Below are 14,270 nucleotides of genomic sequence, written 5' to 3' on the forward strand. Positions count from 1 at the left end.
TTGTGTATAAGTATTGATCATATGTCAATGATGTATGCACAAAAAAAGTTCTAAAATCAGATCTAGCATGATCAAATTCATATATTCAAGTATTAATATAATACTGCAGTGGTTGATGTAACAAAGTATGGTCTTGTATGTGTGTAGCTGCAGCTCTCTGCTAAGCATTTCAGAAGGTTGCTGCATTGCCTATGCTCCCCTGAGAGATGAATCCATAGCATCAGTCTCTCTGGTGATCAGCAGTACAAATGAATGCTCTTGCATACACCATATGCAAACCTGGGTGGCAGAAATAGCAAAACTCTACAACAATCACATATTGGATGCTCGGAGTCAAAATGGCTGACTCTGTTTAACCTGTGTTGATTGACTAAAGGTCTGTCTACATAAACCAGGCAAGCTAATCATAAATAAATAAGGTGTACACCAAACCTAGAGAGTGGTTTAATATCAACCATGCCTTGTAAATTGTGTGCTAATAACAGTATAAGCAAACCTCACCAGCCCCATATGCAAATAAAGACATGTTCTTGTATCCTCTTACTGCTTCAGTGACGCACGTGTCAGAAGAGTTCAGTCTTTCCTTGTTTGATTTTTACTGTGTTATCCCACTGCAAGGGCTATTCAAAACTCTCAAACAGCACATAGACAGTCAGACGCCCATGTTAGACAACCACACCCACAGAGGAACTTGTCAGCAGGTGTATCTAATTAGTTTAGTGAGCCCATTCTCCAACCTGCAAAAGATCTATGAAAACTGGAATGCCAAATGCTTCCATGGATTTCTAGACTGTAAAAGACACATTATATTTTAGATAAGCTTTGGTTCTGCATAAATAAAATGTAGCATAGCAGCCACTTTGAAGTTGTCATGACTCGCAGCATGCGTCTTTTGAGCAGTGTAAAGATGGCAATAAATGGCTTTATATATGAAGGGAAGACAAGATTAATCACAATTCAGTACACAAATAGATATAAGAAAGAAGACAAATCCCAATTCAGTATGCATCTATTACGATGACGCCATCTCTGTTGGTTATGTTTTGAAGTCAATGGGAGATTTTCAAAACACAGAGTTTGAATGGAGTTTGTAGTTTAAGCGATTCAGGTTGACATACTGGCATATGTTAATTACAATGGTTTAGGTGTTTAGAACAAACCCTAACCAGAAAACATGATCAAAAAAGGAAATTGACGTGTTGCTACCCATCAGACATGTTTGCATCAATTCAAATGTTTTTACCTTTTCTTGTGGTGTTATTGATTGTGCAGCGTTGAGCAGCCTTAGAAACTGGTACCGTCAAAACCAGGAACGGTACCAATTTGTGTTCACATAATCAATGATGAGGCCAATTCGGAGGTTGCACTTTCCCTCTAAGATTACATTTTACTGCACTAACAATTAGGTTTAGGGTGAAGGTCTGGACTAGGGTGTATAGTTATTCAAATATGCACAACTCGCTATAAAACTTGCTTTTGGTGCCACTCTATGGACATTTCATGCATAAACTGGAGCTCTTCAAGAGGAATTGGTTCCATTTTAGGTAAGCACTGACGGGGGTCAGCTGAAGAACTTTTGACCTGCTGTCGCCGAATTTACAGTGAGGTCAGTCTGACTGAACAGATCTGTTGGCTGAAGCTCAGGGCTAGATAGTGGAAGGTGGCTGGTTTGAGGCTCACTAGAATTTCAATATACAGTCAGTTTGTCAAATCTGACAAGATAGTATCACACAGCAAGTAGATACTTACCCAAAAAACACAGTACCAAATGTATTATGACCACAAGAACATCCCATGACAAACCACCACCACCACTATGGCATTACAATACAAGGGTGATAAAACAGGCTCCAAAACACACACACTTCTTCTCATCATGACGCAAGTGGAACTTACAGTTCAGCCAGTCACAGGAGACAGTAAATCTGTAGAAGCTCTTCACTTCCTCTAGAGGGATCTTCACCAAGCTCCTGCAGTTCTCCAGAGGCTGGAGATCCTCCCCATTATCCTCCATCAACATCATTGCCTGACTATCCATTCAAATTCACCTTGTGGATCTCTTTCACTAGAGCATCTCAAACCACCCTAATGTTCATACCTTTCTCACTCGCAGTCATTCTGTCTTTTATTGTCACATCCTGTTTTTCCTCATCCTTGAAAAAAATCACTCACTTTTCACTTACTCACTATATCACTGTCAGCCTTTGTCTCTCTGAGTCTATTCTATGCTGTATCGCTCTCTCAGGTGTGAGGTGTGAGTGCTGCAGTCTGGAACATGACGCTGTTGTTTTCAGTCACGCCTTCTCAAATGCAAGTAATACCTCACAACAAAGCCGCACTGCACACACATCTGTCGTCCTGCTCACCTTGATCTGTCTGCGTGAGGCAATATCAGATCATCTGGCTTATCATATTTTTCAGACAAATGAACAAAATCCTGTTATCCTCTATGAACATTGAATTATTTATCTGGTCCATTTTCGCAATTTATCACATTCATGTTTTATTTTAACTATATTTTAAGACAATTTCAGTAAGTCACAAAGATTTGTAGTGAAGTTCATAGTCTCATAAAGAAGTTCACAGAGGTTATTTCAAGGTTTCAGAGATTATTTAATAAAACACATTTACCTGATTTTGGGGTCTGAGTGTACCTGGTTTGCATCTTCCTAGGATTGGAGAGGAAACAGCACAATGTTTCCATTTCTGTCTATTAGGATTGTCTTCGCAAACACAAACGCACGAGAAAATGGATCCTACTCCATTATACTTTGACCTCAAACGAACCGCTCAAATCTGCAGGTGTAGTTAATGATTACCAGACTCCATTACATTAGAGTCATACAGCAGCCTGGAGAGCACTACATAGCCATGGTTTGTAATGCATGATTTTGTACAATATATTACATAAATATTTGTCTGATAATGCAATATCACATCATCGAATCTAAACATGAAAATTAGTAATCATCAAATCAAGGACTGGTTCTGCACCAGCTAGTCGACTACTAAAAAAACTTCTCTAACATTGCAATTTTTTGCGCTTTTGCCTGCCTTGAGCAGCCTTGCATACTGTTCTTTCCCTCTGAATCTCTCACCAAATCTTTCTGTTACAACTGAGTCCACTCATGGGCGTTGTGGATGTGTGTCGTTAAGGTGTTGATGAGAGAAGATGATATGATGGCTTCTGTGCTTATGAAAACAAAGTCTGGTGTAGCAATAGCAATAATTGTAATATTCTGTAAAGTGTGATTCTTATTGAATTTGACTCTATTGATATTTGATTCTTGTTGAAGTCATGCAAACCAAGGAATGAGGATCTGCTTTTATGTAGGAAAGAATCTGCGAAGTGGTACAAGAAACTCTGAAGCTTAGACCAGTATGTGCATTAAATCTGTTAACATGGGCAAAGCGCATTTGAAAAAAACTTTTAGCACTTGTTTTTCTGAATAAATAGCATGTGAAATTATAAAAATGTGATGGCCTTTATGTAGACTCAGAGTTTATATAAGTTCATTACCCTTAGGCCATCAGCACTGGTTTCTAAACGCGTGGTGAGTGCAAACGTTTTTACTTTGAAATATTTTTTTTCTCTTTTTTTTATTTGTATTTATTTAAATTTTTATTAATGCATATTGTTCATCTCAGCATAGTTTGATACTTTATTTTAAAACCGTTCTTGGTAACATTTGTAAATAAAACATAATATAGATTTCACATACGTGTCATTTTAACATACATTTTAATTGACTAGTTATCGATTACTAGTTTATTGTAGGTTGGAGTACTCAAAATGCCCATCAAAATGCCCATATCGACAGGAAATTTTGACATTTTAGAATAGATTTTAGCATTTAAATTTGATTATGGCAGCTAAATAAAAAAAATACAATGGTGAAACTGTAAGTGTTTTTGAATGTATAAGCATCTGTGAGCTCCAGTTTTGGGGGTGAAATGTCCACAGAGTCACAAGTTGCTTTTAGTTGTAAATGATGTAATACAGTAAATAGGAATGCACATTTTATTAACCATCAGCGGAGTAAAAATGTAATCTTGGAGGAAACTTCTGAATGGCGTTTAAATACAAAAATACAATCTCTACATTGATTGTGTAAACACAGCTACTTCTTGTTTCTGTAGGCCAGAACCTGTGTCTCGAAAGTGTTCTGAGTGGTTTTTAGTAGGTTGATATGAGATTGCCAGGGTGTTCTGGTGGTTGCTAAGTGTTCATTACTAGCCCAAATCAAAAGAGCCATAAACCAGGTCTCTATGATATGGCTCAGGTTCCTCCTTCAAAAAAATTCTATAGGATTTTTTCATCCATTTTATCATCCACCAGACAACAATTGTAAGTTTGATGACTTAGAAGTAGAGAACACCCCTCTTCAATAAGCCGGTTGATTTGAGGTATCATTCATGACAATATAGCACAAACAATGTGGAATGAGTTACATTCCAAAGTTTAATACTTAAGGTAAGGGGTTTGTTAAAATCCTAACCAGAAGTATGAGCAACCCTAATAGTGACGCTTGCCTTAGCAAAAAGAAAGAAGAAAGAGATGCCTATAGAATCAGATGGCACAATATATATGGTACACTCAGCATTAAATAGGGCCTATAAATGTAATTTTCTAATTTTCAAAAGCATCTGCTGTGGATTAATAAGGACTTTGAATACTTTATATAAAGCTTGTCTATGATGTGGAGCCATAAAACTGAATATGACAGATGAAGAAGTCCAAAATAAACTTGTTTGCATAGCATTGATGTGAAACAATATAGTGTGACAACATCTCAAAAATGCTGGGAGCAATTTCATACCACATACACAGTCAAACATCAAAGTGCAAATACACACACAGACTTAAGCAGAATCTTGTTAAGAGAGAGAGAGAGAGCGAGAGAGAGAGGCTTAAGAGATCAGAGATTTACTCACATTTTAAGACTTCAGACATCTGCCCTCCAGCACAGATACTGTAGCAAGTTGCCTTTGTCTGTGCCTTGTTCTTGTGTGTGTGTATATTCCCTTACCAGTCCACTGTGTACTTTGCAAAGAAGTGCACTTGTTCAGCGTGTTACTGGTGTATATGTGAGTATGACTGTTAGCTAATTATCTTTCTGAGAAGATGTGATGATTTATTTATTTTCCCATGTCTATATCTATGTCTCTTGTGCCATGTGTGTTCCGTAATTACACCAGTCTAGCTCTGTGCTTAGATGCACTGGTTTACTGTGAAAGCAAAACTTGACTAAAAGTGTCTGAGAGAGAGAGAGGGACAGAGAGACAGAGAGGATGTGTGTCAATGTGATCTGGGCACAAAGCCATTTACATGCATCTCAATGATGAGAGATATCCCTTGAGGAAACCACCTTTCAACCTCACACACACACACACACACACACACACACACACACACACACACACACACACACAAATCTGCTCTTACAGCAACACTAAAAAGTATTTGGACACTTAAGCCACACTTAAAAATTTCATTACAAAATCTAAAACCAAGTGGCATCTGCAAACAAATGATGTGAGATAGAACTAACTTCACTTTCCTGAACTGTCTTTTTGTGTGATTGCTTTTAACCAATTAGTCCCCAAGGTCAGTGGATGTATGAAGTCAGTTCCCTCAAGTTCACACAGGTGTTCTATGTACAAAATGTCTTTATTTAGAAACTTTTTCCTTTTTTAGTATTGAAATCCTAATAAATAGGAATGTGCACAAGTAATCGATTAATCAAGTACTTTCACAACTAAACACACTACTCGAATATTGCAATTTGACTTTCCTTTGTGCCTTTGCCTGCCATGGGCAACTATAAAAATGTTTCTCACACCCCAATCCTGCCATAACAATCTTGCATAATGTTGTTAATGGAATAGATGTCCAAAAATGTAATTTCTGTCATTATTATTTTGTCATTTTTGGATTTAGATTGTTGTTTATAAATAGTGCTTTGAAAAACAGGTTCAAAGTTCAATTTGAACTTAAATTCAAAATTTCAAGTAATCGTTTACTCGTTTTTTTTTTGTGTTAGAGTTTTGTGTTTGAGTGCTCGATTAAAAAAAATACTCAAAATGCCCATCCCTACTAATAAACCTCTTTTTGTGAATTTTTTTGCTTGAAAAATGTGCTTGCATTACTTTTCTTTAATATAAATTGCACTTGGTTTCACATTTTGCTATCTAATGCAATTACATTCATAGGGCTGGTAGTTGATTTAAAAAATAATAGATTGTTCAATTTCGAGGCGTTGGGAATCGAAAGTAAACTCCTTAGAGTGGAGTCCACTCAGGGGAATGGATTCAACATCTTTCGTAATTCATATTATCAATCATATATAGTGTGAAGTATGCTTTATGTTGCACTATTTGTTTTAAGATTTCACCTCCCATTATAGTATAGATAAAATTAAGCCATGTCCAAACTAATATGCATTTTTTTGAAAACGTTTGAAAGGTTTTCAGTTTTCTAACGTCCCCATTTTCTAAATTATTCAGTAATGAATATATAATGAGCATTTTCAAAATTCTCCATTTTCGATGGAGGATGTGGCCTGAGTCTGGGGTTAAATCCAGATTCCAAAAACCTGAAATCGGAATTGTTGTTGATAACAAAATTTCTAGAATCAAACAGCCCTAATTCATATATTTTAAAGTGTGGCTTAAGCATTCAAATACTTTTTGGGGCCACTGTATATTAGACACTCAAAGATGTGACAAACAATGCTTGCAATGTACTTCTAAATGAATTACTCACAAATCAACAGAGATAGTCAGCAATTTCTATCTCGTTTCCACAGCAAAATTTAACCATCTGAAAGCAACTTAACCACCAACACAAAAATACATTGATCTTCAGCTCTCTCTCACCGTTCCAGTCCCTCCAGGAGCTCTTGCGGCTTGCAGTTGTGAAAGGAGCGAACGCGACTCCCTGTAAGACTGTAGCTGATAGGTTATAGAGAAGCTGGGTGAGCCGAGACAGAATCCGGTGTGGGGTGTCCTGGCCCTCTCGAAGAAACTCAGGCAGAGACATTTAAGCTGGAGCCCACACGTATCCCGACCAGTCCTGGCTCTTCCCGACCTACCAGAACCCAGAGCCCAAAACTATTTCAGATTAATCCACATTTGGTCCTGACTGATGCTAAATCAGTCCTGACCACACAAAAGCAGTCCATAATCAAGCAAGACCAATGAAATCCCAAGCCAGGACAATCTGATCCAAGAGAATGCTGGGAAGACTACAGCAGTCCAGCTCTGGTCTCAGAGGGATTCCTAGCTCAGATGGGACCCCCAGAGAGACAGCGGATGCAATGTTGCATGCAGACACATCTCGTCTCTCCTGTTTGTTTCAGAAACAGTGCCGGCATTCACGCACACTGGTGCAATAAACACACACATATTCTTGCAGAGGAGTGGAGAGGAGAGGAGAGGGGAAGAGTGGAGGAGAGGGGAGGGTGAGTTTTAGCATAAATCCCCTTCTGCTCTGCTAATTACACACACACACACACACACACACACACACACACACACACAATCTAGACACTAATCTCTAGCATTCTGGTGCGCCACTTATAGGCCAAACTGACTAACGTTCTCTAAATAGAAACATAAATAAATAATTACCAGGTTCTTTTTTAAGGAATCATTAAGATACACTTGCACTAACAGAATCATGTTGAGTGTAATGTGATTTAATGACATAAACCATCTGAAACAGTTCTTTAATATCAAACAGGTTGTCTGAGATTTACACTATTTTTTTTAGAAATGTGGAGAGAGAGTAGTTGGCCTGCCAATCATTGATAAAGAGATAAAGGTGTGTGTGTGTGTGTGTGTGTGTGTGTGTGTGTGTGTGTGTGTGTGAGCGTGTATTTATCACTTTGTGGGGACCAAATGTCCCCATAAGGATAGTAAAACCCGAAATGTTTGACCTTGTGGGGACATTTTGTCGGTCCCCATGAGGAAAACAGCTTATAAATCATACTAAATTATGTTTTTTGAAAATGTAAAAATGCAGAAAGTTTTCTGTGAGGGTTAGGTTTAGGGGTAGGGTTAGGTTTAGGGGATAGAATATAAAGTTTGTACAGTATAAAAACCATTATGTCTATGGAAAGTCCCCATAAAACATGGAAACACAACATGTGTGTGTGTGTGTGTGTGTGTGTGTGTGTGTGTGTGTGTGTGTGCGTGCGTATGTGTGTGTTGAGGAGTCACATGCAGAGAGATGAAGAGCAGGATAAGCCTTCTTACTGCTGACGACCTGTACACTTCTCAATGTCTGTAGTGATACACCAACATGATCACATGGGAATAAAAATGTTGCCACCTTACCGAACGTGCCGGTACTCTGAAATCAACCCCTTTCTGCATCAATTCAAATGTGTTTATTTTTTACTCTAGAGCTACTGATAGCACAATGCGCGAGCAGCCTCTGAAACTCATGGAGGTTCCATGGAAACAAGTAATCATGTACAAATAATTAATGATCAGCCTGATTCGTAGGTTGCATTTTCCCTCTAAGGCTACATTATTACTCTACTGACAATTAGTTAGTTAGCTGAGAGTTGGGGATAGGACGTATGGTTATTAAAATATGCATTCCTGTTGACTGTATTACATCATTTACAGCTAAAATAAACAACAACTCACTTTTGGCACCACTCTGTGGAAATTGGAGTTCACACATGCCCATACATTCAACAACACCTCCAGCTTCGGCCACTGGGGGCAGTGGTTCGAAAATCTAAAATACAATTATTTTAGTTTATACTTAGGGTTAGAGATTTGTAAAATGTTTTGGCATATTTTGGCAAATTTTTACCTCGCTTGGTGGATGGGCTAAAAATCTCATAGACACTCAAGATCATACTGACTTTTTTGACTTGCGCCAACAAGTAACTACCTAGTAACCAACAAGAACACCCTAGCATCCACCTAGCAACACTCTAAAAACACTAAGAACACCTTAGCAACCACATAGCAATGCCCTGGAAAATCAACCCAGAAAACCCCACTGTGGTGGCGAGTTTTGCACGTGGAACGCCACTTAAATTTTCTTAAGAACTATTATTATTATTACTATTATTAGTGAAAAGATCTGTCTCTTTCTCAAACAGTCATTCTCTGTGTCTTTATTTTACTCTGTTACTCTCCTTATTTCACCCTTGGCACTGTTTTAAGAGAGTACAGAGAAAATAAGAAAGATAGGACAAGCGAGAGACAGAGAGAAAGACTGAGAGAGAGACTGCTTGCCAAAGTTTGGGCAAAGGCCTCCACAGCATGTAATTTAGTCCTCTAGTTCTCATCCTATTACTACATTGGAGGCAACAGAAGAAAAGAGTTTTCTCTCTCAGAACTCTCTCTCTCTCTCTCTTACTCTTAAAGGAGGAGGAAAGACACAAATTCAGTTTACAGCAACCACGGAACCCAGTTACCACAGCAACTGAACTTAGAACTGATGAAAGCTGGTGAGACACACATAATCCGTGCAAAAATAGAGGTGAAAGAGTTTCAAAGGATGATGCACTGTGTTGCCTATGATGAATTACATTATGTGTTGTGATTGGTTGATGTACTTGACATGCTCCACTCATGTCAATAGATTACTAGAGTGTGTGTTACTAGATACTTTAAATAGATGCCAGAAAGAACAAGCTAATCACAATTCAGTATAAGAATTTTACAATGACATCATCTTTGTTGTTTGGATTTCAAATGACAGACATTCTATCAATGCAAGTAACTGGGAGATTTTTAATCTCTTAGTATAAAGTTTACAAAAATGAAATTAGATAAAAAATAATCTACAAAACAAAGTTTACTTGCAGAAGTTTAATACTTAAGGCCCAGGTATTTTTTTTAATTAATTTTGGTCTTATTTTCCAGTATAATATTTAAACATAAAACAAGATTAATGTAAATGATTAGCCAAAATGTGATATGAGACTATATAGGGCTATATTTTCGTGAGTGTGTGCTATGTGTATAGACCATGCGCTACGTCTTATCCAATTTTTATGAGAGCCCAAATTGTAAGTGCAATTTTTGTGCCAGCGCAAGTGGGCATGGGTGGGAGTGTTTGCACTATCTGTGGGTTTATGCACGCAAACTGTGTGTGTGCTTTATGGTAACAAAGTGGCGCAAAGCACAATTTGCTATTTTCTTGAAATATAGGTCATTGTGCTAAGACATATTCGACAGATTTTCAGATTCTACATTTGGAGTTTGGAAATTCCACCAACAGGTGGTTATAAAGTAAATTTCCAAACTCTGAAATATTGTGGAACATCAAATCTTGTACCTGAAAATAGCCGTTTTATGCAACAAAAATGTCTTAGAGTTGTGTTAAACTTTTTATGTCATGGTTTATTTTTAAATTATTGTTATGTTTACATTTACAATTGTATTTAGAGTCTTATTTGTATTTTGTTTAAAGTGTATTTTATATGTAGAAATGTTTTTGGCTAAATATTTCCATGTACTGGTCGATTTTGATTTTGGTAGAAGTAATGTGCGTGCATATACAATCACTGTTAATACTAGCCATGATTTATGTTTCAGTAGAAGAAAATGATTAATAATACTTACATTCTCTATAATGTAACAGAGCGTAAATCCAAATCCTGACGAGAACCACATTTTCCATGCGTGTAAAAGGAGTCACGAAATATGCCTGACATTCTTTTGTAAATGTTAAAAAGTGGTAAATACATATTTGTATTCTTGTAATTCATTTCACACAATCCAATTGTACACTTATTTTCTATGTACCGTCTTTATTTATGTTGCTGGTGCTTGAGGGAATGGACTATATAATAAGAGAGGAACCTCAGAATTAAACTGCCCTTGAACCAGCCCATTAGCGCTCACCAAACTTGTGCCTAGACCTAGTGCATGCTTGCATGAAAATACCAAACCCACATTACCATATCGACTGACTTTGCACTTATGGCTTACAGTACAGCGCTGTGATTAGCGCTCTTAAAATAGGGCCCATCTTGGAATAAGTTTATTTTTCATACTCCCTAAGCATTTTTGTTTGTTTATTTTTAAGCATAAACCTCATTTTATTACATTTGTCATTTTTAATTAATAATTTTTTAAAATAATTTATAAAATGATTTGTGTTTTTATTAATTACTTATATACTGTATACTGAGCACTGCTAGGCACCTTCTCTGACCAAAATTCATGGCTTTTCTTTTAAGAATAATTCTGTGAAACAACATTAAGATGCTCACTTCCAGCTCATTCTATGACTCACACATGCCTGAACGGTCTCAAATTACAACATACTTCTGATTTGGACTCAACAAACATCACCAAACAAACATCAATGCTATTAACAGTTACTCTTGATTGCTTAATCAGGAGATATTGAATTAAACAGGGCTTCAATTAATGACAGCTATAATAGCCTTGAACCTTACTAATCACAAGAGTTGTTTGGCTTGAGCCGAAAAAGAAAAATTTTAAACAGTACAATGTGCTTCACAGCTATTATAGTACTAATAGTCCTGATACTAGTCGTGCATTACAGTACCTATCGACCAGATATTTAAAATTGTTTAAAGTACAATATGCAGAATATTAAGCAAATCTGTGTCACCTTGAGTTAAGTAATTTAGTGAAGCTTCAGCAAAGAAAAGTGTGTGTGGGAAATCAGCAGCCAGGCCGTTTGAACATGAGTTAATCTCTGTGTAAACACCAATGTGTATCTTTATACTCCAGAAAGCTGCAGGCCAAAATAGCTCAACTAAAAGATGACCCACTTCTGGATATATAATAGGCCTACTTTTTTATGATCATGAATATGAGAAAGGATGTTTTTATTCCACTGTGTTTGCTGTTTCATTGTGTCAGTGTGTCTGCAGACAGCTCAGATGTTGGCAAACAGGACAAGCAGAAGTCTTCAGAAAAAAAAGTGAATGAAGCTAGGGTTACACATCCAAAGAGAGAGAACATGAAAAAATAGAAAGCAAAAGAGAGATAATAGGGGTTACAATAAAGGGATGGTCCAGACTAGTGATAGACTGACATAGAAGTCGATGTGTGGACAATTTACGATTAACAGAGGGATAGTAAATCTTATCTATATACACCGATCAGCCACAACATTAAAACCACCTGCCTAATATTGTGTAGGTCCCCCTCATGCCACAAAAAACCGTGCCAACCCGCATCTCAGAATAGTATTCTGAGACGCTATTCTTCTCACCACAATTGAGCGGTTATCTGAGTTACCGTAGACTGTCAGTTCGAAACATTCTGGCCATTCTCTATTGACCTCTCTTATCAACAAGGCATTTCCATCCACAGAACTGCCGCTCACTGGATGTTTTTGGTTTTTGGCAGCAGCCTGAGAAAATTCTAGACTGTTGTGAAAATCCCAGGAGATCAGCAGTTACAGAAATACTCAAACCAGCCCATCTGGCACCAACAATCATCCATGCGATTATCTAATCAGCCAATCATGTATAAGCAGTGCAGTGTATAAAATCAGTCAGATACAGGTCAGGAGCTTCAGTAAATGTTCACATCAACCATCAGAATGGGGAAAAAATGTGATCTCAGTGATTTGGACTGTGGCATGATTGTTGGTGCCAGATGGGCTGGTTTGAGTATTTCTTTAACTGCTGATGTGTGAGCAAGGAGGCTTACAACCTGACTCAGTTAACCTCACCAGTTCTGTCTGGAGGAATGGGCCAAAATTCCAGCAACTTAATGTGAGAAGCTTGTGGAGGGCTACCCATAATATTTGACCCAAGATGAACAATTTAAAGGCAATGCTACTAAATACAACCAAAGCGTTTGTAAACTTCTTACCCACTGGGAATGTAATGAAAGAAATAAAAGTTGAGATAAATCATTCTCTCTGCTAAATTCTGACATTTCACATTCTTAAAAAAGTAGTGTTCCTAACTGACCTAAAACAGGGAATGTTTTCTATGATTAAATGTCAGGAATTGTGTAGATTTTAAATGTATTTGTCTAAGGTATATGTAATCTTCTGACTTAAACTATATATATATATATATAGTCCCAATAAAGTGCCAGACATTGTGTTCTGCTGTTGTAGCCCATTTGCCTCAAGGTTTTGACTTGATATATTGAGATGCTATTCTGCTCACCACAATTGTACAGAGTGGTTATCCGAGTTACCGTAGACTCTCTGTCAGCTCAAAACTTTCTGACCTTTCTCTGTTGAACTCTCTCATCAACACAGCATTTCCGTCCGCAGAACTGCTGCTCACTGGATGTTTTTTGTTTGTGGCACCATTTTTAGTAAATTCAAGAGACTGTTGTGCATGAAAATCCCAGGAGATCAGCAGTTACAGAAATACTCAAACCAGCCTGTCTGGCACCAACAATCATGCCACGGTCAAAATCACTGAGATAAAAATTGTTCCCCATTCTGATGGTTAATGTGAACATTAACTGAAGCTCCTGACCTGTATCTGCGTGATTTTATGCATTACAATGCTGCCACACGATTGGCTGATTAGATAATTGCACAAATAAATAGGTGTACTGATGTACACAGAGAGAGAGAGAGAGAGAGAGAGAGAGAGAGAGAGAGAGAGAGAGAGAGAGAGAGAAAGAAAGAGAGAGAGAGAGAGAGAGAGAGAGAGAGAGAGAGAGAGAGAGAGAGAGAGAGAGAGAGAGAGAGAGAATTATAAAATGTATTTAAATAGATTTATATTTATATACTCTCCACATATCAGTATTGAAATGTATCCATAGTGGTCTATATCAATCAACACCTAGCCTAGACCATATAAGATCTGCATTCTAAATCCAGATTTCAACAATTTAAATTCTAAATTTTTAATTGTAAATCCAAAATTCTAAAATTTAAGTTCTAAATTATAAATCCAAAATTCCAAATTGTAATTCTTATAAATTACAAATTCAAAAAGTGTCAAATTCAGCAATCAAATTCAGAAAATTCAGAAACAGCACTCATTTCGAGCAAATAAATATAATACACCACTAGAAATAACTGGTGTTGTGTGCTGCACTCTGAAATGATTCATTGTATTCAAAGGTAAAATCAACAAAAAACAGTCTCAGCAAATATTTAAAGGGGAAAGACAAACAGAAATGGCAAAAAGCCTTGAGCTAAAGATACCATACCTTTATGCCAATTCACACATGGACACACACACATGGACACACACATGAACACACACACTCAGCTCCTCCTACCAACATTGTGTATGATAACAGAGAGTCGTCTGACAAGCTCCTCCAGAGTATCC

General features: G+C 37.3%; 1 protein-coding gene across 4 annotated transcripts in view; it reads right to left on the bottom strand.

Moving 5' to 3' along the window:
• The window catches only part of mcf2la (mcf.2 cell line derived transforming sequence-like a), an 80,935-nt gene extending 73,552 nt beyond the window's left edge, over positions 1-7,383 (bottom strand). For all 4 annotated transcript variants that reach the window (XM_052127111.1, XM_052127110.1, XM_052127109.1 and 1 more), the window contains exon 1: positions 6,880-7,383. In XM_052127111.1, the coding sequence (XP_051983071.1) occupies positions 6,880-7,042 (163 nt within the window). In that variant the 5' untranslated portion in view covers positions 7,043-7,383. The remainder of the gene's footprint in view (positions 1-6,879) is intronic.
• Positions 7,384-14,270: the final 6,887 nt, after the last annotated feature.

The sequence above is a fragment of the Xyrauchen texanus genome, chromosome 5, assembly GCF_025860055.1.
Source record: "Xyrauchen texanus isolate HMW12.3.18 chromosome 5, RBS_HiC_50CHRs, whole genome shotgun sequence".
Classification (NCBI taxonomy): Eukaryota; Metazoa; Chordata; class Actinopteri; order Cypriniformes; family Catostomidae; genus Xyrauchen; species Xyrauchen texanus.